General features: G+C 37.9%; 1 protein-coding gene across 1 annotated transcript; it reads left to right on the forward strand.

Moving 5' to 3' along the window:
* The first annotated feature begins 651 nt into the window (after positions 1 to 651).
* Positions 652 to 5,833, forward strand: MED21 (mediator complex subunit 21). The gene is given in 4 exon segments (NM_001242512.2): positions 652 to 724; positions 3,765 to 3,879; positions 4,463 to 4,563; positions 5,359 to 5,833. Coding segments are annotated over 4 exon segments (435 nt in total). The 5' UTR covers positions 652 to 682; the 3' UTR covers positions 5,536 to 5,833.
* Positions 5,834 to 22,695: the final 16,862 nt, after the last annotated feature.

Raw genomic sequence — 22,695 nt, forward strand, 5'->3', positions numbered from 1 at the left:
CTTTCTCCGTACTCTTCCAACACGCTTAATACAGCTCAGTTTAGTATTTAATTGTTTCGGACGCTTTCCATCTCCCGGACGTCCGCTTCCCCAACATACCCACTCTCAGAATTAAAGCACACACCCAGTCTCCACTTGGGTAAGGCCCTTGGCGCCCAAAAGCAAAAGAGGAGGCCCCCTAACCCAGCCCTTCCTGTTGGCCTGGTGAATTTTAATTTGGATTTGTTGAAGTTAAAGTCTGTATCGTGACTCCCAAGTATTCTTGAGTTGCTTGCTTTGTAAGGTACATGTTTTGTGGTCCACTTGGACAGCAAAAGCAAAACAAAATAAGTATTCAAGGAGATGTTTAAAAATGAACATACGGGAGGGTAGGGAACATGAACTTTTTAAAAACGCACAATCCAACAATTTCCGTAAAGTGTTTAACCCCTAAAAACCTCGAGAACAGTATGTTAGCCAAAGCGAGCGGACCCGGGACAGTCCCCAAGTCAACGATGTGCACCCAGCACCTCCTTTCCCTCAGGTAAGCCCCGGCAATGTCCCGCCCCCTCTCGGCCCGGTGTGGAGTTCTGCTTCACCCCACCCCCTCAGAACGTAGCCCTGTGATTGGCCAGGACGCGCCTTCGAGCTGCCCAATCGCGTGTGACAGCTGTCTTAGCGTCCTCCTGTTTGCGGGAGGAAGATGGCGGATCGGCTCACACAGCTGCAGGACGCCGTGAACTCGGTGAGCGATTTCGCTCGGTTAGTCTTTGTCTTCTTCTTTCGCGAGGGAAAGCTAGGGAGGAAAAGGGGCCCGAGAGACAGAAGCCAGAAGTGGGGAGCGGACTGAGGCAGGGCTTCAGCAAAAGGAGTTCGGGGCGGCGGGGGCGCCGCGGCGATCCGGGAGGTTTGAGGCCGGCTGCCCGGCGGCGTGCGGAGCCGCGGGAGGGAGCTGCTGCTTTCGCCTGAGAAGTGGAACATCTCTCTACCAGGACTCTGAAGCTTCACGGTCCTGTCTTGTTCTCTGGGACAGTTTTATTTTCTTGTCAGTGGTGCTTATGGCATCTCTTTTCTTTGGGGGAAGGGGAGAAGCAGTAGAAGCCTTTCCCCCCCCGTATCAGTTTTAACCCATGGAGGAAAACCTGTGCTCTTGATGGTTGGTTCTTTGTTATTAGATGTTAGCCGAGAATATTCCTTCGCCCAAAGTTTCAGGATGGGGCGGGAGTGATGGTGAGATGAGAAGTTCTGTTTCATTTTAGTTGGTACGTGTAGACCAACGGTCTTGTTGCATCTCTTGGCCACTCCCCAGCATAAGTCATTTTGGGGAAAACCGACATTTTTATGATAGTGAATCTTTTAATCATCGTATATCTTTCTGTTATTTAAGTCTTCTTTAATGTCTCCCCAAAAGTCTACTCCGTATTAAAGGTCAGGTCTTGTAAGTAGCTCCCCTTGCTTTTGTCCTTCTGATTATTTTTCCTATTATCCCTAAGTGGAATGTATATGCAAACCAAGGATTCATATACTTATTACCATTAAGAGTTAAATAGTTTTCTATTGGTCGTTATATTTCTCTCGGTCATTTTGTTATTTGATATCCCAGGTAAGATGCCTATAGAGAGAGAATATGTTGACTGGAAAATCTAAGTACTTGATTCCTTGCCAGTTTTTTTGAAGTTGATAAGTTGGCATTCTTTTATTACATGAGTCTTTGTACACTTGAAGAGTGTGAATCTGCTTCTGAGAAACTGATCTACTCTGTGTGTATAAAGTAAGCTCTTTTAAGACTGAGAGGACCATCCCTTCTAAATGTTGGTGAATTCACCGAGATACATTCTCCCTTTTGGTCACTTTGCCTGGGCTGCCAGCCGACCTCCCTCAGGGAGATACTCCTTTGAAGTTATACAAAATCAAATTGTAATGATGCTGCTGGACAGAAATGTTATTTTAGGGGAAATGTTGCATATTCATGCATGTCTTGTAGCCAAAAGGATAGTAAGGACAAAGTGAACATGGCTGTAACTCCAGGGTAGGCGTGCTGATAATTGGATTTTGGAGAGAAGCTTCTAGGTTAACTAGCATCATTGCCTACTGTGTATGTACGCACTGCCGTGTTTACAGAGGGATACTCCTTAAGGAGTTTACAGTCTGATTAGAAAGATGTCTTATACTCAAGAGACATTTAAATAATACAAAAGTAGTCTGTGGTTAGGGTGTTAAAATGAATTCAGTGTTTTCAGCTGTAAGTGCTGAGGTAAATTAGAATATAGAGTGATATGAACTAAAATAGAAGAATTCTTAGCATTTACCTGAATTGAAATTATTTGTAAAACGATTAAAATAACATTTGTTTTACCCTCTGAGAACTCCATGAGGAGTTCTTGTTCACAATATTGCTATAATGTTGATATACAATACTTGTCATGGAGTTGATTTTCGATAAATATTGTTGAATAAATGGATCTTGAGAGCTTTTGAAGGACAGAGCAGATAGACACTATGATGAGTTTTTTTGTGTGTGTTTTCTCTATTCCTCACAACGATGCTGTCAAGTGAGAATGTTCCCAATTTAAAAATGAAAAAAAATCTACTCGGGTTACTAGAACCAGAATTAGAATCCATATTTGTACAGCTTCTGAGCACTTACTGCGGCTCCATTATGGGTGGCAAAATGTGAGCAAAGCGGTGGAGTCAGAAATGAATTTATTACTAGTCAGGTGTATATGAAGGAGAGGTAGAAAATGAATGAGTAGAGTTGACTTAGATTATTGAAAGCTTTGAAACAGCCTGAAGAGTTGTAGATTTGTCTTAAAGACCATGCTCGGGTGAGCTCAAAATTTTTGAGCAGGGTGAAATAACAGTGAACCAGTAAACAATAAGGAGGCTATCGTAATAATTCCTGTATGAGGTAGTTTGTTGAACTAACACAGCAGCGGTGATGATGGAAGGAAAAGGGAAAGATTTGTGTTAGCAGGATTTGAAGGTGGAAGGAAACGAAGAGTCTGAAGTTAAACTGGTTGACTAGGAGATTCTCAATACAAATTAGATACTTAAAAAAGGAAACAGTTGACTTTGAGTTCTCTCATTCAAATAATGGCAGAGAAACTTAGTGGAAATGCTTATTTACTGATTGGAAATAAGAAATTGAGGTTTGGAAGGTCAGGACTGTTGAGAGAAGTTGGTGGAGAGGATAAGAGTGTTAAATTCGGAGATGGTAAGGAATTGGTGTTCTCAATCTTCAGAACTGCTTAAGGAATACTTTTAGAGCAGGAGTTTACAACTTGAGTCATGGCGAAAAACCTTTTGGGATATTTAAGGTGCAGTCTTTTTCCCACTGTTTCTTTGTATGTGTAACTACTCTGGTCTCAGAAAAGGGATCATATACGTTGTACAAAGAGTCATACATTTTTTTATTTACCCTGGGGCCATACTTAGATATCTGATGGTCAAATTTGCCCTTTTCCACCACTACTCCAAAAGAGGCCTTATTGTGCTTGCAACAAGTATTGGCTATATTTCTCTCGTTCTGTTACCTTAGGAAGAAAAGAAAGATTATTTTGCATTTCATTTTAACTGTTTCAACTAGATTGATACCAAACCTAGTTTCTTTGTGTGATGAAAACATTTAATCCTTGTTATTAGTAACTGGCTTATTTTTTCCAAAATTGCTTCTTTCTGTTTTATTCCCTTGCTCAGGGATCATTATAGAAACTTATTGTTGCTGCCATTACCAATAAAATCCTTAAAATTGATAAATCCTTTCTCTCGTTTTCTTTGGCCTCCAGCTTGCAGATCAGTTCTGTAATGCCATTGGAGTATTACAGCAGTGTGGTCCTCCTGCCTCTTTTAGTAATATTCAGACAGCAATTAACAAAGATCAACCAGCTAATCCTACAGAAGGTAAATAGATTTTCTTGGCTTCTCTTAGTTTGACCACAATATTGCTTACAATCCTTTAAAATTAGATTTATTGAGAAATTTAGCTTATTTATGGCTTTCTAAAAATGTTATTGTTTGAGAATATTACTACAAGTTTTGTTTATCATAAAAGAAATGAGTTTGTTACAGTCAATTTACATAACATCTCATAATTCTGTTCATGTCATGTAACAGATTGTTATTCCCTTAGAGGAGAATTTGTAGAAATGTAGCTGAATTTTACTTGAGGGACCTTTATAAAGAAGGTATCCCATTTACAAATTCAACTATGCAAGTAACTGCCACATTGTCCTAATAAATGAAATGTTATACATTATGCTTAATTCCCAATTTGAATTAATATTAAGGCTAATTCTCAAATGTGTGTTTTAAAATTGTTTGTCTGTTAAAATGATTGGTGTGCTAAAATTACACTTCAGTCATTAGAAGCCTAGTACAGAAAAAGTTCTAGAAAGTTTTCGGGTTTCATTAACTTAGAATTTAATTTCTACTTCTGAAAACTTGAGATTCTCTAAAATCCTAAATTAGTAATATCTTTCTCTAGAATATGCCCAGCTTTTTGCAGCGCTGATTGCACGAACAGCAAAAGACATTGATGTTTTGATAGATTCCTTACCGAGTGAAGAATCTACAGCTGCTTTACAGGTAAAAATCTCTTTTCCTTTTCGAATTTTGCTGGTAGAGAATTTTGAATTAAAAAAGATTGCTTAAATACCTTTTGTTATAATATTTAAAGTTACCTTAAAATTAAATTTTATTTTATTTTTTTAAATTTTTTTTAAAGATTTTATTTTTCCTTTTTCTCCCAAAGCCCCCGAGTACATAGTTGTGTATTTTTAGTTGTGGATCTTTCTAGTTGTGGCATGTGGGATGCCGCCTCAGCATGGCTTGATGAGCAATGTCATGTCTGCACCCAGGATTCGAACTGGCGAAACCCTGGGCCACCGAAGCGGAGTGCCCGAACTCAGCCACGGGGCTGGCCCCCAAAATTAAATTTTAAAATAGGAGTTTTCTTGTGAACTAGTGTTGTCTGTTAAAGACTGAATTGAATATACATAGTTGTCCAATTTTGAGTTATAAGAGAACTTCCTGCTTTCCTCAGTTTGGCTCTTTTCCTAGCAAAGAAGGAGAGGAGGGTGACATTCTGGATGTGGAGTAAATTAGTCGTATCCCAAAGCAGTGTGGAAGGAAGTCACATATAGACATCCTGAGATCTCTAATTCAAAATTCATTCTTTTAAATAGTTCATACAGGGAAAACTCTTAAAAGTTATCTGATTTTAGAATTTCTGCCACTGGAAAGTCTTATCACAATGGTTGCATAGTCATCCAGACTTGAAAATAAAAACTTATACTGCAGTTTCTTTCCTTCTTAACTCTTAATTAATCTTCAAGTTTTTGATTTCTCAAAAGATTTTTAAATTTCTGTCTTATAATAAAGGCTGCCAGCTTGTATAAGCTAGAAGAAGAAAACCATGAAGCTGCTACATGCCTGGAGGATGTTGTTTATCGAGGGGACATGCTTCTGGAAAAGATACAAAGTGCACTTGCTGATATCGCGCAGTCCCAGCTGAAGACGAGAAGTGGTACCCATAGCCAGTCTCTTCCAGACTCATAGTGCCAGTGTTTACCATGTGGCTGAGAAAAGAACTATTTTGATGCCAATAAGAATTCTGCATCAGAGTTAGATGTAAGCCTTACCAACAGTTACAGAAACATTCAGCACTATGACACACGTTATCTTTTTAACTATTTTTAATAGTCTTCTATTTTCACTCTTGATAAATAAGCTTGTAAAATTGTGATTGAACCAGCTTTAAACTGGTCATTATACCATCATTTTTTATTATCTGAATGAAATTATTGAGGCAAATGTTGCATTAATGGTCATATAATTAAACAGATGTACTATAAAATTCTGTTGTGACATAATTTCTATCTTTATTTTTGTCATATTTCTGCAGTCTTTTTACAAATCAAAACATTCCTCAAGCCAGAGGAGAGGTGGTGAGTGCAGAGATATGGGACATTTCAATTTAGGTTGGTGTCCTTCTGCCCGTTTAGAGGTGACATTGTATAGATTTGGAGCTTGAGCAGCAAAGTTTCTGAAACTGTGTTGCTTTTATTTTTTTATTTTATTTTTTGAGGAAGATTACCCCTGAGCTAACGTCCATGGCGAATCATCCTCTTTTTGCTGAGGAAGACTCGCCCTGAGCTAACATCCATGCCCATCTTCCTCTACTTTATATGTGGGACGCCTCTCACAGCATGGCTTGCCAAGCAGTTCCATGTTCCCACCTGGGATCTGAACTGGCAAACCCCGGGTCGCCAAAGCAGAACATGTGAACTTACTACTGGCCCACCGGGCCGGCCTCTGAAACTGTGTTGCTTTTAAGAAACAGAAGGAGGGTTAATGTGGCCATACAAGAGATTAGGTCACCTTTTTTTTTTTTAAGAAACATTCTTTTCTTTGTGTGTGTATGAGGAAGATTGGCCCTGAGCTAACATCTGTTGCCAGTCTTCCTCTTTTTGCTTGAGGAAGACTGTCACTGAGCTAACATCTGTGCCAGTCTTCTTTCATTTTGTATGTGGGATACCATCTCAGCATGGCTTGATGAGTGTGTGTAGGTCCGCACCCAGGATCCAAACCTGTGAACCCTGGGCAGCTGAAGTGGAGCGCGTGAAGTCAACCACTACACCACTGGGCTGGCCCCTAAGTCACTTTTATGGAAACTTTCCTCTTTGCAGAACCTCATACACATTCTAGTTCATCTTCACATTTGTTTCTACAAGAAATCTTCTTTGGAGTTCCCATGCTATTGTGAGAGAATTTTCCTTCATCCTGAACTATTTTTATTATTTATTTATTTATTTATTTTCCTGGGAAAGATTTGCTCTGAGCTAACATCTGTTGCCAATCTTCCTCTCTCTCTTTTTTTCCTCCCCAAGTCCTAGTACATAGTTGTGTTTTTCAGTTGTAAGTCCTTCTGGTTCTTCCATGTGAGCTACCCCCACAGCATGGCTGCTGACAGAGGAGTGGTGTGGTTCTGCACCTGGGAACCAAACCCAGGCTGCTGAAGCAGAGCGTGCCGACCTTTAACTGCTAGGCCATCAGGGCTGGCTCCATCCTAAACTGTTTTTACCCACATCTTTTCACCTGCTTTTTTTCATTTGTCTTCTTACTTTTCATGATGAAGTATGTTTCCTAAGTCATTGAGTCCTTCTCATTCTTATTTATCTGAAGATTCTGTCTTGTGATCTTGTTAACCTCTCAACCTTTTTTTTAAATTAGTATTTACTTTTTTAATTGAAGTAACATTGATTTATAACATTTTATAAATTTCAGGTATATGTCATGATATTTCTCCTTCTATATAAACTGCATCATGTTCACCACCAAAAGTCTAGTTGCCGTCTGTCACTGCAAACACATGCCTCTTTACCCCTTTTGCCCTCCCAGCTTACCTCCTGGAACCACCAATCTGTTTTCCATATCTACATGTTTATCTTCGACATATGAGCGAAATCATACAGTATTTGTCTGTCTCTGTCTGACTTATTTCACTTAGTGTAATACCCCCAAGTTTCGTCCATATTCTCACAAAGGGCAAAATTTCATCTTTTTTTTTTTTTTATGGCTGAGTATTCCTTTGTATACATATACGACATCTTCTTTATCCATTCATCCGTCACTGGGCACTTAAGTTGTTTCTAAGTCTTGGAAATTGTGAATAATGTGTGATGAACATAGAGGTGCATATATTTTTTCAAATTAGTGTTTTCGTGTTTGTGTAAATATCCAGAAGTGGAATAGCTGGATCGTATGTTATTTTCTTTAATTTTTGAGGAATCTCCTTACTGTTTTCCATAGTGGCTACGCCAATTTACCTTCCCACCAGCAGTGTATGAGGGTTCCCTTTTCTCCACACAATCTCCAACACTTGTTATTTCTTGTCCTTTTAATAATAGACATTCTGATGGGTGTGAGGGGATATCTCATAGTTTTGATTTGCATTTCCCTAGTAATTAGTGATGTTGAACATCTTTTCATGTGTTGGCCATCTGTGTATGTTCTTCGGAAAAATGTCTCTTCGTATCCTCTGCCCATTTTTTGATCAGGTTGTTTTGTTGTTGAGTTGTATGAATTCTTCATATATTTTGGGTATTAACCCCTTATCAGATATATAGTTTGCAAATATCTTCTCCCAACTGTTAGGTTGTCTTTTCGTTTTGTTGATGGTTTCCTTTGCCATGCAGAAACTTTTAGTTTGATGTAGTCCCATTTGTTTATTTTTTCTTTTGTTTCCCTTGACCCAGGAGATGTATTCAAAAACATACTGCTAAGACTGATGTCAACTACCTATGTTATCTTCCAGGAGTTTTATGGTTTCAGGTCTTACATTCAAGTCTTTAATCCATTTTGAGTTAATTTTTGTGTATGGTGTAAATAACAGTCTGCTTTCGTTCTTTTGTATTTGGCTGTCTAGTTTTCCCAACACCGTTTATTGAAGAGATTGTCCTTTCTCCATTGTGTTCTTGCCTCCTTTTTCAAAAATTAGCTGTCCATAAGTATGTGGGTTAATTTCCTGGCTCTTAATTCTGTTCCATTGATCTGTGTGTCTGTTTTTATGCCAGTATCCTGCTGTTTTGATTACCATAGCTTTGTAATATATTTTGAAGTCAGGGAGTGTGATACCTCCAGCTTTGTTCCTTTTTCTCAGGATTGCTTTACCTATTCAGGGTCTTTGTTGTTCCATATAAACTTTAGGGTTCTTTGTTCTTTTTCTGTGAAAAATGTTGAGATTCTGATAGGGATGGCATTGGATCTGTGGATTGCTTTAGGTAATATGGACATTTTTAACTATGTTAATTCTTCCCATCCATGAACACAGAATATCTTTCCATTTCTTTGTGCCTTCTTCAGTTTCTTTTAACAGTGTTTTATAGTTTTCAGTGTACAGGTCTTTCACCTGCTCAGTTAAGTTTATTCCTCGGTATTTTATTCTTCCAGTTGTGATTGTAAATGGGATTGTATTCTTGCTTTCTCTTTCTGCTAGTTCGTTGTTAGTGTTTGGAAACACAACTGATTTTTGTATGTTGATTTTGTACCCCACAACTTTACTGTATTTGTTAATTATTTCTAATAGTTTTTTGGTGAATTTTTTAGAGTTTTCTATATATAAAATCATATCATCCGCATGTAGTGACGGTTTTACTTCTAACTTTCCAAGTTAGATTCCTTTTATTTCCGTTTCCTGCTTAATTGCTCTGGCTAGGACTTCTAATGCTATGTTGAATAAGAGTGGTTAGAGTGGCTATCCTTGTCTTGTTCTTGTTCTTAGAGGGATAGCATTCAGTTTTTCACTGTAACCTCTCAGCCTTTTTTGCTGCATTCTAATCTGACCAGAACGTCAGTTACTTCAGTATCATTTTCTCCATTCCACCTTAGTTTGTTCTTGCTAACATTTGTGTCAGCATTATCAAGCATGATTACACACCCAGCTCTTAGATCTCCTTGAATCCACTGATTATGTCCACTAGAAAGCTGGAGTTGAAATATGATCCACGTTGTAACTGGTTCTATCTCCTGAGGCTATATAATTCAGAATATCCTGAGCTACTCTTCCTGCAGTCTGTTACTGTCCAGGGTTTAAGAAAGTGCAAGAACAATACGGAAGTCAGATTCTGCCTGTTATTCCCGTCATAATCAAGCCCTTCCACAGTTCTTGAAAAATACTGCTTACAGGCACATTTTAATTCCGATAATACGATTTAGAGAATTATTAACTTTTGAAATTATGTTAAATGTTATCCATGCTAGTAGATATTTAAAATGTTAGGTTTTAAATGTCTACTGACCACTGACAATTTACTTAAACCCTGTGCTCCTGGAAAACAGTAATAGTTAAGAAATCACTCCATCCTATTGTATTCTAGGAAATGGCTTACTGCAAGGAACCACCTTTCCCCATATAGCTAAGGTCAGATCTTGGGATGACCTCTTTGTTTACCTATGACAAAGCCAGACCCAGGTCCTCCAAATTCCCATTCTTTGTCTCATAAATAATTAGTTGAACTGTTTGTCCCCCCAGACCAATCTGGACAAGGTGCTCTCTAACTTAACTTGGTCAAACTACAGGCTTCTCCCCAACAGGCCTCTGAACTCTAATCCCCCCTCAGCCTGAGCCAGCACTGGAACATGGAATAGTTCCTCCTCAACACCACTGCCTGGAAATAGGCTAACTACAAAGAAAGACATTCCGTGAGGAACTGTCCCAGTATGTCACCTGCTCATCTCACTCCCTCCCACTCAGATTTTTCTACCCTTGTTTACTCCTTCCTATAAAAAAACAAAAAAACCTACCTTTTCTCATCTAATCTTTAAGATGCTTGCAGATCTTATGGTCAGAGCATTCTCCCTATTGCTGCAGTCTCCCTAGCCCTGTTGCAATAGTTCCTCTCTCCCTATTGCAATAGTCTTTTCAAATAATGTCTTTCTGTACTTAAGACAGGAGTTGTTTTAACTTGACACCTCACATGTGTAGGAAAAAGTCATATGACTCTTATAGCGCAGCCCCGGGGCTAAGGCTGGGGCAAAGCGGGTGGAGGCACTTGTTTACCATGAAGTAATAAGCAATTATTAATCTATCCTTGATTCAGAACATCTTTGTGCACATTCAGGATAAAATGAATAAAGATGAATATTAAAAACCTAACACTGGGGGCCCGCCCCGTGCCTGGGTGGTTAAGTTCACAGGCTTGGCTTTGGCGGCCCAGGGTTTCTCCTGGTTTGGCTCCTGGGCGCAGACATGGCACCCCCGTCAGGCCACCGTAAGGTGGCGTCCCACATAGCACAACTAGAAGGACCTACAACTAGAATATACAACTATGTACCGATGTTAGCTCAGGTGCCAATCTTCAAAAAAAAACAAAAAACCTAACACTAAGAGACATAAATAACTCAGGGATCAAAGAGGAAACCATAATGGAGATTGGGACATAATTCAGAACTTAATGAAAACATACTACATATAGAAACTTGTGGCATTCTGCTAAGGCAGCATTTAGGAGAAAATGCAAGTATTACCTTCCCTACTTATATTATTTTTTAAAACCCTGAAATAAATGAGCTAAGCTCCCAACTGAAAGAAGGAAGGAAATAGTAAAAGTAACAGAAGAAATTAAGAAAACAACTATACCATGAGAAAATAAGGAAAGCCCAAAGTTGTAATTCAAAAAGAGTAATACAATTGACAACTTAGCTAAGTTTGACCATGGTAAAAAGACAGATGGCATAAATAATGCAAAGAATTGAAGAAAAAGTCATGCATTGATTTTAAAATACTAAGAGAAAATTTGAGTAACTTTATGCCAATAAATTTGGAAATTTTGATGAAAAGGATATAATTCCTTTTCATGAAAACTTTAGAAAAAAAACTTAGCACATAGGCTCAATAAGATATATAAATCATGCTCCTTTAACCTTTAAAGAAATTCAGTTAGTCAAACTCTTCTCCACAAATAAAGCACCAAACCTAGAGAGTTTTATTAGTAGGTTTTACTAAACATTCAGAGAAAAACATTCTAATTTTATGCAAAATAGATAAAGCTAATTACCCAAATCTGACAGGGACATTACAGAAGTAAAATTACAGCCAATCTCACTCATGAACATACAAAAATATTAGCAAATTAAATCCAGCGTGTATTAAAAAATTGAATACATCACAATAAATCTGTATTTAATCCCAGAGATGCATGGCAGTCTCATCTTTATAAATTACTTTGTATTTTTATCAATTCTAAGATGCCCATTTTTTTCTTAACCATATCATAAATTGGAACATTCAATTGGCAGCTGTTTTTTCCCTCCTTATTGGAACCTAAAATAATGGTATATTTTACAATTGATAGAATCTTTGATTAAAAACAGTAATGTAATTTGTCACATTACTGTATTAAAATCAGAATCATATTATCTTCTAACTTGATGCAGGAAAAGCATTTGATAAAGTTCAACATCTGTTTATGAAATAACTCGTAGCAAAGGAGAAACAAAAGAATTTTTAAAGTATGAAGTGTATCTTACAAAATATAGCAAACATCATATTGAAAAGTCAAATGTAATCTCTTTAAGTTTGAGAACAAGACAAAGATGCCTGCTGTGACTCCAGCTACTCATCTTTGTGCTGATAGTCCTAACCAGTACATTGAAGCATGAAAAAGAAAGAAAAATTATAAGATGGGGAGAAAATGGGAAAAAATTCCTGTTGTTTAAAGATAAAATAATTATCTAGAGAGAAAATCAAGAAGATTCCACAGATAAATTTTGGAAGGATCGTTGGACATAAGAATATTGTGCAACACACCAGCAACAAATGGTAGAAAATACTTTTTAAAAAGTATTTAAAAAGAGAATATTTTCAATAACATAAAAAGCGAGGTTTCAAGAAGTAAATACAATAAAAATGTAAGACATTTGGGAGAAATAGAACAAATGTAAGACATTTGGGAGAAATAGAACAAAAAATTAAGGAAAAAATTATAAAACTTTAAAACATTTTTAAAAACCTAAATAAATGAAGAGTAATACAATCTTTATAGAACAGAAGTGTCAATATTGTTGAATATGCCAATTTTTCTCAGCAAGCACATAGATTTAATAGAATTTTAACCAAGTTTCCAATGGGAGTTTTTGTGAAAATTAACAAGTCATTTCTGAAATTTATATAGAAGTACAAAGTGTTAATAGAAATCAAGATACCCATAAGGAAAGATACCAGAATGACAGCGCTTCCTTTAATAGTAATTAAGACAGCACAGATTAGTGCAGGATTAGACAAACCTGGAAGACCATTAGACCAATGGAAGAGACTAGAGAGATCTAACAGAAACCCACACAGATATGAAGACTGGATTTATGACAGAGATGGTGCAAATCATTGAGGAAAGAATAGAAATGGTGCTGGAACATAGGTTATATATATATGCCATATATTAAAGTCAGTACCTATGGGGTTCCTTTTTGGGGTGATGAAAATGTTCTGAAATTTGATAGTGTGAACAACTCTGAATATACTGGAAAACACTAAATTGTGTACTTTAAAAAGGTGAATTTTATGGCATGTGAATTATATCTCATTAAAGCCATTGTAAAAAAAATCCATTCCAGGTGGATTAAAAACTTATATGTGAAGGACAAATACCTAAAATATTTTAGAAGGCATTATTAAGAAAATATCTTTATGACTTCAAGGTAGGAAAGGATTTTTTAAAAGAGATGCCAAAAGTTTACATCATAAAGGAAAATGATATAAAAATTACAATGAACAATATGTGTCAGACACTTTCAAACTTTTACATATTTTAACCAATTTAGAAAAGGTTAATAAACTCAACTGCATTAAAATTTAGACCTGTTTGTCAAAGGACTCCATAAAGAGGCTGAAAACACAAGCCTGGGAACAGTATTTACGACACTTGTAACTGGACAAAAGGTTAGTTTCCAGAATATGTAAAACCCTCAGATGAATCAATAAGAACTGATAAGAAAAAGACAACCCATTAGAAAAATTGCAAAATACTTAATCATTTCACAGTAGAGGAATGGCCAATAAAGATGCAAAAATGCTGTACCTCACTGGTAATCAGAGAAATCCGGCTCTCTACGTCTTTAGGAAGGTTCACTTTTCAAGGCAGGAGCACAAAACATACTTATTTTTTAAATTAACACTTTGCTAGCTTGGTTTATAAATTTTATACATTTGGATATGTGGTCCATAGGCTTCCGTGTATTCTTTTTTCTTTTTTGAGGAAGATTAGCCCTGAGCTATCATCTGCCACCAATCCTCCTCTTTTTGCTGAGGAAGACCGGCCATGAGCTAACATCCGTGCCCGTCTTCCTCTACTTTATATGTGGGATACCAGCCACAGCATGGCTTCATAAGCAGTACGTAGGTCCACACCTGGGATCTGAACCAGTGAACCTGGGCTGCTGAAGCGGAGTGCACGAACTTAACTGCTATGCCACTGGGCTGGCCCCCACTTCCGTGTGTTCTTGATCAGGGCTGCATATGTTCAGGGCAGGCCTATAAATGTATGTTTATATAACTGAAAGAAAAGCAGGGAGATTCCAGAGACAAAATTCAGAGCCGTGATTACCTTTGGTGGAGAGAAGAAAGATGCCATCATGGAAGAGCACAGAGGGCCTTTTAAGGTAGTGTAATAATTTCCTTTCCTTGAAATGGGAGGTATGTATTTAATAAAACTCAATATTTAATGCAAACTATATTTCAAGTCCTGTTTTCAATGGTAAGGTATAAGGCAGCACATTTTTAAGCAGCATAAGATATTGTTTCATCTGTGTTTGAATCTGGCAGAACTGGCCCTTCTAGCTATTGCTGGAAGAGGCCGTTCAATCTTCCTCCACATGACTGACCACACTCTGTCCCCTGTACTCCTCAAAAGTTCCACAGTCCGGAGGATTTAGAAAGATGAACTGCCTGCTACCGTGACCCTGCTCCTTTTCCTCGCCCCTGCCTATTTAGGGTGGCCATTTTTTTCCTTCTGGTTGCCCAAGGACGGCCTCAGATTGCGGGAAAGCTCCGTGAAGGCACTAGTGCTGCAGGGTGGAGCTTCTGAGACTAACGAGCTAGCAATCTTCCACCACAAGAGGGCAGTTTGACCCTGAACTTTGGCTCTATTCAAGAAATGGTTGGATTGGATGTTTTGTGACCCAGAGAGGTACCTGGGGATTAACGAGCTTGGTAGCAGTAGCCACAAGTTATGATTCCCTTGGAATCCACTCAAAGCTAGTAGCATGATTCTGGTTGAACTAGTGTCCTCCTGGAGGCAGTAACTTGAATGTGATGACCAAATGTTGTTTATTTTCATCTGAAAGCAAAAGCACAGGGACACAACTTCATGGTATAAGACTTTTAGGCTCCTCAAGAGAGGTTGTTAACTACTAGCATCAACTGTGATGGAAGTTATGTGAGGACTTTCTCTGGGATGGTAAATTACCTTTTATGTGCACATTCTTGCATGTGTGTGTGTGTGTTGCGTAGGCTACCCATCAGAAATCTATTTTCTAGCTGAAGGGCAGCCCTCTATGGAAAGGCAATGTGAGAAGTGATTAATAGTATAGGCTCACGTGCTACCCTGCCTAAGGACTGCCACTTATTATCTGTATGACTTTGGCCAAGTTACCTTTGTCTCGGCACAACTGTAAAATAGGGACGATATTACTAATTACCTCATGGGGTTGTTATGAAGGGTAAGTGAGTTTATACATGTAGGGTAGTCCAGCGTCATTCTCCAGGACGTCTCTGGTTTTTGTAGGGGCCAGACTAGTGAATTAAATAGGGATGTGATGGGGATCACAGTGCTTGTATCTTTTGGGTCTTTTGGGTGGCTTTAATCTCTACCATAGTTCCAAGCAATATTGTTTTTTGTTTATAATAACTATAATGTTTTTTTCAAATTTTTACGATATTTATAATATTTGTTTTCATTGATAATATTGCCAATGTGATATTGTTTTTTTATTTACTGTCGCAGTCAAGGCAGAGTGGGAGGGACAGTTTCAGAGCTTCCACTTGGCTTTTTCCACTTCCATAGCTCTTACACCACAGATTAAGAAACTAATGTGGGACTTCTCTTAACTACCAAGTTCAGTGACTGGGGAAACGATCACTGGATAAGTCATGGACCCAGTGGTGTGACTATGAGTGGGATCTTGGCAAGGACCGCATTTTTTATTTATTGCTTTCCCCAACAAGGGGCCATAATAGTGGTTCAGATTCTCAGGTATTAATGTCGAATCAGACCCTACAGCCAACACTCGTCAAAATGCCTCGATATTTCTCTTTCCCTTGTATACACTTACCTGAGCAAATGGCTCTGGGTCCCTTTGGGGTAGGTCTGGGAGAATTATTACCATAAACACTTGGTTTGGTGGTGTAGAGTTTTTCGCATGGGGGATCTGCATGAGATCAGTGGGTTCTGAATCTGAAAAGGGGCTCAGGTTCGGAAATGGGAAAGAGATCATGACTTTTTGTTGGGGCAGCTGCTCTCCAGATTTTATTCATTCATCCTTGGTTTCTTTTGATTGTATTGATGGAGTAATGCTGCCCATCTCTCTTGCTCTGAGCGACTTGTGTTCTCTTAATCTCCACAGCTCTCTGAGGGCCAAGGGTCCCCAGTGTCAGCCACTCTGACTTTGCTGGTCATTACGATAATTGAACCCATCTTGCTTCTGGTAGTTAAGTATTGCCACCTGGCCCCTGTTTTGGGGGGCTCCCATCACTCCCATTGCCATCCGGTAGCCCAGTTGGTGCCAGCGTCTCCTACCATCTGCCTTAGCCAGTGGTGTGCTAGAGCTGGCTCTTATCAGCTCCTACAAGAGCCGATTGTTACGTTGTTAGGAATTTTATGAGCCAGTTGTCAAACACAAGATGTTAAGTGTTATATGGCAGGAGAATGATCCTATATTGGCACACTCTCCCTTATCCAACTTTATATGTTTTGTCTCCTTGATTCTGTACCCTCACATTATCTCCTGGTCTCAGGCATGTTTTCTCAGCTCCTACCAGCACACCTTAGTACATTTTCCTCCTTAGTGGGCTTAGCACTTCCTCAGCTGTTACATTGTGATTGACTCTAGTTTATTATCTGGTAGCCAGGAGATGAGATGGGGGTATATCCTGGGCAGAAGTGGGTGAAGGATGGCATTTGTCTTGCAAAGCAGAGGCCTCTGCGTCATTTTCCAGGAAGTGAGTAGAGCTAGGCTTTAACGGGGAGGAGTGGGCCACTTGTGCAGGCCCAGAGGAATCTGAGGATTTACGATTTTTTAATGCATTAACCAAGAGGACGCCATTCTAAGTCTTAGCTTCACAGTCCTTCTCAGTCAATGCCCCAACTTTGGTGAAGCCAATTTGCCTGGGTTGAAAATCAAATATCAGCAGTTCATTTCTTTTTATTGCTGAGTTTTATTCCATTGTATGGATATACTGCAGTTAATCAATTCACCTGTTGATGGACATTTAGATTGTTTCCAATTTTTGTCCGACACAAATAAAGCTGCTGTGACCATTTATGTACAAGTGTTTGTGTGGATATATCCTTCCATATTTCTCTGGTAAATACCTAGGAATACAATGGCTGGATCATATGATAGGTGTATATTTAACTTTTTTTAAGAGTCTGCAAAGCTGTTTTCAAAGTGGTTATATGAAAATAAGATTGAGAAACAAAATAAAGCAAACAACCACACACAAAAACCAGAGTTAATCTGTCATTTCAAGGGAAAGGGAGCATTTAACAAAGAGTGAGAATATGTATCTGCATTTTGAAAGGAACTCCTCTAATGTAAAAAACATTTTGATAACAGATATTTGGAAATATTTTCATTATTATGGGATTTTTTTTTTGCCAAAAATCATATATCATCTATAAAAGTCTCCCACATAAACACTTAAAATATCTCTAAAACAAAAGTATCTGATCTATTTTAAAATCTTCCAAAAAGTTATTTTTGAAGCCATTTGTTTAAAATATGGAAATACAAAAACTTTTAGTGTTTACAAGAACAATTTATTGACATCTGGGAGGGTGGAAATTTACTACCTAAATGTCAAAAAAAGTCTTTTTATAATGAGTGGATGGACTGGTTTAGTAAGGGCAGCTAACACTGAATTTGAATCATCCATAATTCTTTGCAAGATCTTTTTTAGCTGTGAGAGCCGTTAACACCAAATTCTGAAATAAACTAAACTTGTAACCAGGACTTCATATCACTTCATCTCATGATACCAAACCAAACTTTATAAAAACAGAACTATTCAGTTACATTTCTCTCACTAAAATTTCTTTGGTGAAGACAGAGAAATGTCTTATTATATTATTATTTATAAATATAATTAATTTTATAACATATTTTATTGTATTGTTATTTATAAATATTATAAATTATTTTTACAAATAATAATATAATAAAACATTATATTTATATTATACTTATAATAAAATAAAACATTATATTTAAGAATAATGTTTCATTTCTATCTCATCCTTTCAAAATTTCTATCATTGGAGGTATGACTTATAATGAATAAAATGTTAGTACAGCTCTACATCTATAGTTTATAAAGAGATAAATATGCAATATGCACGTATCAGGGTTATCAGCTCAACATTTGTTTTGATGACCTAAATATCATATCATCTTAATGGCAACATTTAATCAAAATATTTTTCTAGGGCAGTCTCCTTCTCATGAAAAAAACCTAGAAAGTGGCACTTTTTTCTTTTGCAGGGAACAATTCACCCTGAGCTAACATCTGTTGCCAATCTTCCTCTTTTTTTTTTCTTCCCCTCCCCAAAGCCCCAGGGCATGGTTGTATATTCTAGTTGTAAGTCATTCTAGTTCTTCTATGTGAGCTGCTGCCACAGCATGGCAACTGACAGACAGGTGTAGTGGTGCCACAGCCAGGAAAAAACCTGGGCCGCCAAAGCAGTGAGAGAGCCAAACGTTAACCACTAGGCCATCAGGCATGGCTCAAAAGTGGCATATATATATATATTTTTTAAAGATTTTATTTTTTTCCTTTTTTTCCCAAAGCCCCCCAGTACATAGTTGTATATTCTTCGTTGTGGGTCCTTCTAGTTGTGGCATGTGGGACGCTGCCTCAGTGTGGTTTGATGAGCAGTGCCATGTCCGTGCTCAGGATTCGAACCAACGAAACACTGGGCCGCCTGCAGCAGAGCACGTGATCTTAACCACTCAGCCCCGGGGCCAGCCCCCAAAAGTGGTATATTTTAATCCAGGTATTAATGTATATATTATAGAGAACAGTTCTTTTTTTTTTTTAATTTTTTTATTTTTCCTTTTTCTCCCCAAAGCCCCCCGGTACATAGTTGTATATTTTTAGTTGTGGTCCTTCTGGTTGTACCATGTGGGACACCACCTCAGCATGACCTGATGAACGGTGCCATGTCTGCGCCCAGGATCCAAACTGGCAAAACCCTGGGCCGCTGAAGTGGAGTGCACAGACTTAACCACTCGGCCATGGGGCTGGCCCCAAGAACAGTTCTTAAAGTGTGGCCCATGGACCCCTGGGTCTACAAAGTCAAAACTATTTTCATAATAGCGCTAAGACATTATTTGCCTTTTTCACTGTGTTGGCATTTGCACTTTTGGGGCAAAAGCAATGGTGAGTAAAACCACTGGAACCTTGCAGGAATCAAGGCACTGGAACCCAACTAGTCATCATATTCTTCACCATCATACACTCACAGGAAAGAAAAAAAAGCCTATCTCACTTCAGAATGCCATTGATGAAGGAGTAAAAATTAATTTTATTAAATCTTGACCCTTGAGTACACATCTTTTTATTATTCTGTCTGACAAAGTATGAAGCATACATACGGCACTTCTGCTGCATATCCAAGTATGATGGTTGTGTGAAGGAAAAAGAACTTATTCAGTTTTTTGACTTGTGAGCTATACTAGCTGCTTTTTTTCAGGGAACATCATTTATGGATGACTGACAAACTGTGGTTTTTTAGACATAGGTAACTTGGAAGATATTGTCCCCAAAGTGAACCAACTAATCCTGTCTCTTCAAGGAACACAATTGATGGTATTTGTTGCCAGTGATTACGAAATAATTTACAGGCAAAATATCCATTCAAATGCAATGGATTTTAATGTAATACAGTAAGAAAGTTCATTGATAGTGATTTTGGATTCCACATAGCAACTGACTTCTTTTTTTTAACTTTTCAGAAATGTTTATTGGTTCAGCTCATTAAACTGTTACATCTTTTGGACAATATGTCTTCTCTTTTTTTGAATTTATTTTATTGAAGTCTCATTAGTTTATAACATTATATAAATTTCAAATGTATGTCATTATCTTTCTACTTCTGTATAGACTGCATCATGTCCACCACCAGAAATCTAGTTTGCAACTGACTTTTAATAAACTGCCACTTGTTGGTTCTTAGTGCAGTATCAAAGAAGAATATCCACAATTCTATGAAAAGCTACAATTAAAATACTCCTCCCTGTTCAAATTGCATATCCAGATTTTCTTCACATACTTCAGACAAAACAACATGTCATAATAGATTGAGTGCAGAAGCGGATATGACAATCCAGCATTTGCAAAATCTTTCTGTTCTCACTAATTGTTTTTGTTTTGGAAAATATCATTAATTTCCATGAAACCTATATTACTCATATTTACATATAATGGGTTCATTATTTTTATTTTAAAATAAATTAATACTTTAACAATTCCTCAGTTTTGATAGATATTATCCAGATGACCAAAAGTTCTTTGGAGTCTTCGATAATTTTTAAGAGTATGAGGGGGTCTTGAGACCAAAAAGTTTGAGAACTGCTGCCTCAAAAGGAGGATAAGACAGCCTAACACCTCTACTTTGCTAAGATTGCTTAAGGGTTTAGGTAAAGGAGAAGATGCTCACCTCGAACAGAGATGGAGCAGGTATAACGATTAGTGGTTACACTTTTCCATTTTACTCTTTCCTCTTGTGGTTGTCTGTTATGGCTCAGAATTTTTCTTGTTTTATCATGGCAAGAAGAATTCTAACAATATAGATGACTCTCATAAGTCACGTAACCCTGCTGAGAGTGAAGGGAAGAAGGTCCTTGTCAGTTTTTCAGACTGTCTACCTTGATCATATCTATTTTTAAGACCCAGAATTGGCTAAAATTGGAAGATTCTTCTTAAATTACAATTTTCTTCTGTCAGAGCTAAAAGCTTAAGAAAATCTCTAGACACCATGGTCATATCTATGATCTTGAAATTATTGTTCTCAACCCACAGTGAAGAAATTACTTATCGGAAGCAAGTCCTTTGCAAAGAAAAAATCCAATAAGAGATTGAATATGCATTTTAATTTTAGAAGAGTTAAGCTCTGTCCTGACATAGTTTGCTCTTTTGACAGCAGCTTACTCTAAATGCTTCAGCAAATAACACAAAACAGTACAGTAAATCCTTATACTTCCTCAGAGCACCGCTGGAAGAGATTTCTCCCTAACCCTGGCTGAGGCGCTCTTTATTTATTAGAAGGATTAAACTTAATTCCCTTGATTTGTACTTATTCTTTCTAACAATGGTTGATACATAGGAATTCAGAAAGGCTTTTTCAGATTTGAGATGCAAGTTCAATGTCAGCCTTTTTTTCAGTTTAGCTAAATCAAAACAAAGGAAGAGTTGCCAACTAAAGCACGCTATGCAGAATCCAGGACTTATATGGTGACTCAGCGTTGAATTTTACTCCCGTGATTTGGCTGGAAATTAGATGCAGCAACTGAGCATACCAGAAGCATTGGCTTTGGGTTCAGTAGGCATAAGTTGAGTTTAGGAAAACTAGGATCTTACTACTCAGCCTTCTGATTATTGTTGCAAGACTTTGGTGGGAAGATTATTGAACCTTCACCTTTGAAGAACTCTTTACTGTTTAGAAGACAGAAGGCATAATGGTTTAGAGCATAGGCTCTGATTTTGAACCCTGGCGGTACCACTTATAAGACATGTGACCCTGGTTGAGAAACATGACCACTCTGTGTCTCAGACACTAGATCTAGAAAATCAGAATATTAATGACCTACCTCATAGGACGACGTGGTTGATATAAATAATAAATGTAAAGTATTTAGTCTGATACTAAGTGACCAATAAATATTATTTATAATTGGTGTGCTTTTATGTCTTGAGCCTCACAATATCCCTGTGGTTATTGTGGGGTAGATATCACTATCCTTAGGGGTAAGCTGAGGCTCAGAAGTTAATTGTCCTTTGACCCAGAGCCTGCGTGTGGCAGGCCTTCTGATTCCAAACTCAGGGCAATTCCTACTACTCCATCCTAAATCTTCAAATTTCATATATTTCTTATAAGCATAGGAATAAGAATCACTACAGCTTGATCTCTTATGTATTCTTAGACCTCAGTGCATTCACAGAATTTATAGAATATAAAGTATATAAACTTGAACTTTGAACCTTTGTGAACAAAGTATGCATTATTTAATTACTGAGTTTATTTCATTTTCTGTTGACTATGTATTGTTTATTACCTTCACATGATGTTAAGATCTATCTTTCCTCAGCAGCTATTTATAGACCAAACTTTGTACACTTAGGAACATTGACTCACATTTGACATGGTAGTTTCTCAAAATTCAAGAGGGCAGAGACCAGCCTAACATTGTGGAGAGTCCAGCACAGCGGCCTGAACAGTTGAGTGTACTGGAGGGGTTCATTTATTTAGTCATTCCTCTAGCAGAGATGTATTGCACCACCACTGCATACAGGCCCTGGGATACAGCAATGAATAAGCCAGACAAGGTCTTTGCTCTTATAGAGATTACAGTATGGAGGGAGGAGATGAACAATTGATGAATAAACAAATACAATGAAAAGGTAATTTCAGATGGTGGAAGTAAAAGCTACGAAGACAATTAAAACAGAGTGATGGGATACAGGCTGCCGAAGAGAGATGGTGAGGTGAGGGGGGAAGTCTTAGATATAGTTGTCTGCGAAGATCTATCTGTGGGGTGGCATTTGAGCTGAGACTTCGATCATTAGAACCAGCTGAGCAAAGAGTCAGGGCTCAGGGAGTGGGAGAACAAGTGCAGAGGTTCTGAGGTGGGAAGAAGCTTGGCATGTTTTAGGAATAAAAAGAACGACTCACTACGAATAACGAAACTCAAAATCCTTGTGAGGTCTCTTGTCCATTTCAGAAAAAT

The sequence above is a fragment of the Equus caballus genome, chromosome 6, assembly GCF_041296265.1.
Source record: "Equus caballus isolate H_3958 breed thoroughbred chromosome 6, TB-T2T, whole genome shotgun sequence".
Classification (NCBI taxonomy): Eukaryota; Metazoa; Chordata; class Mammalia; order Perissodactyla; family Equidae; genus Equus; species Equus caballus.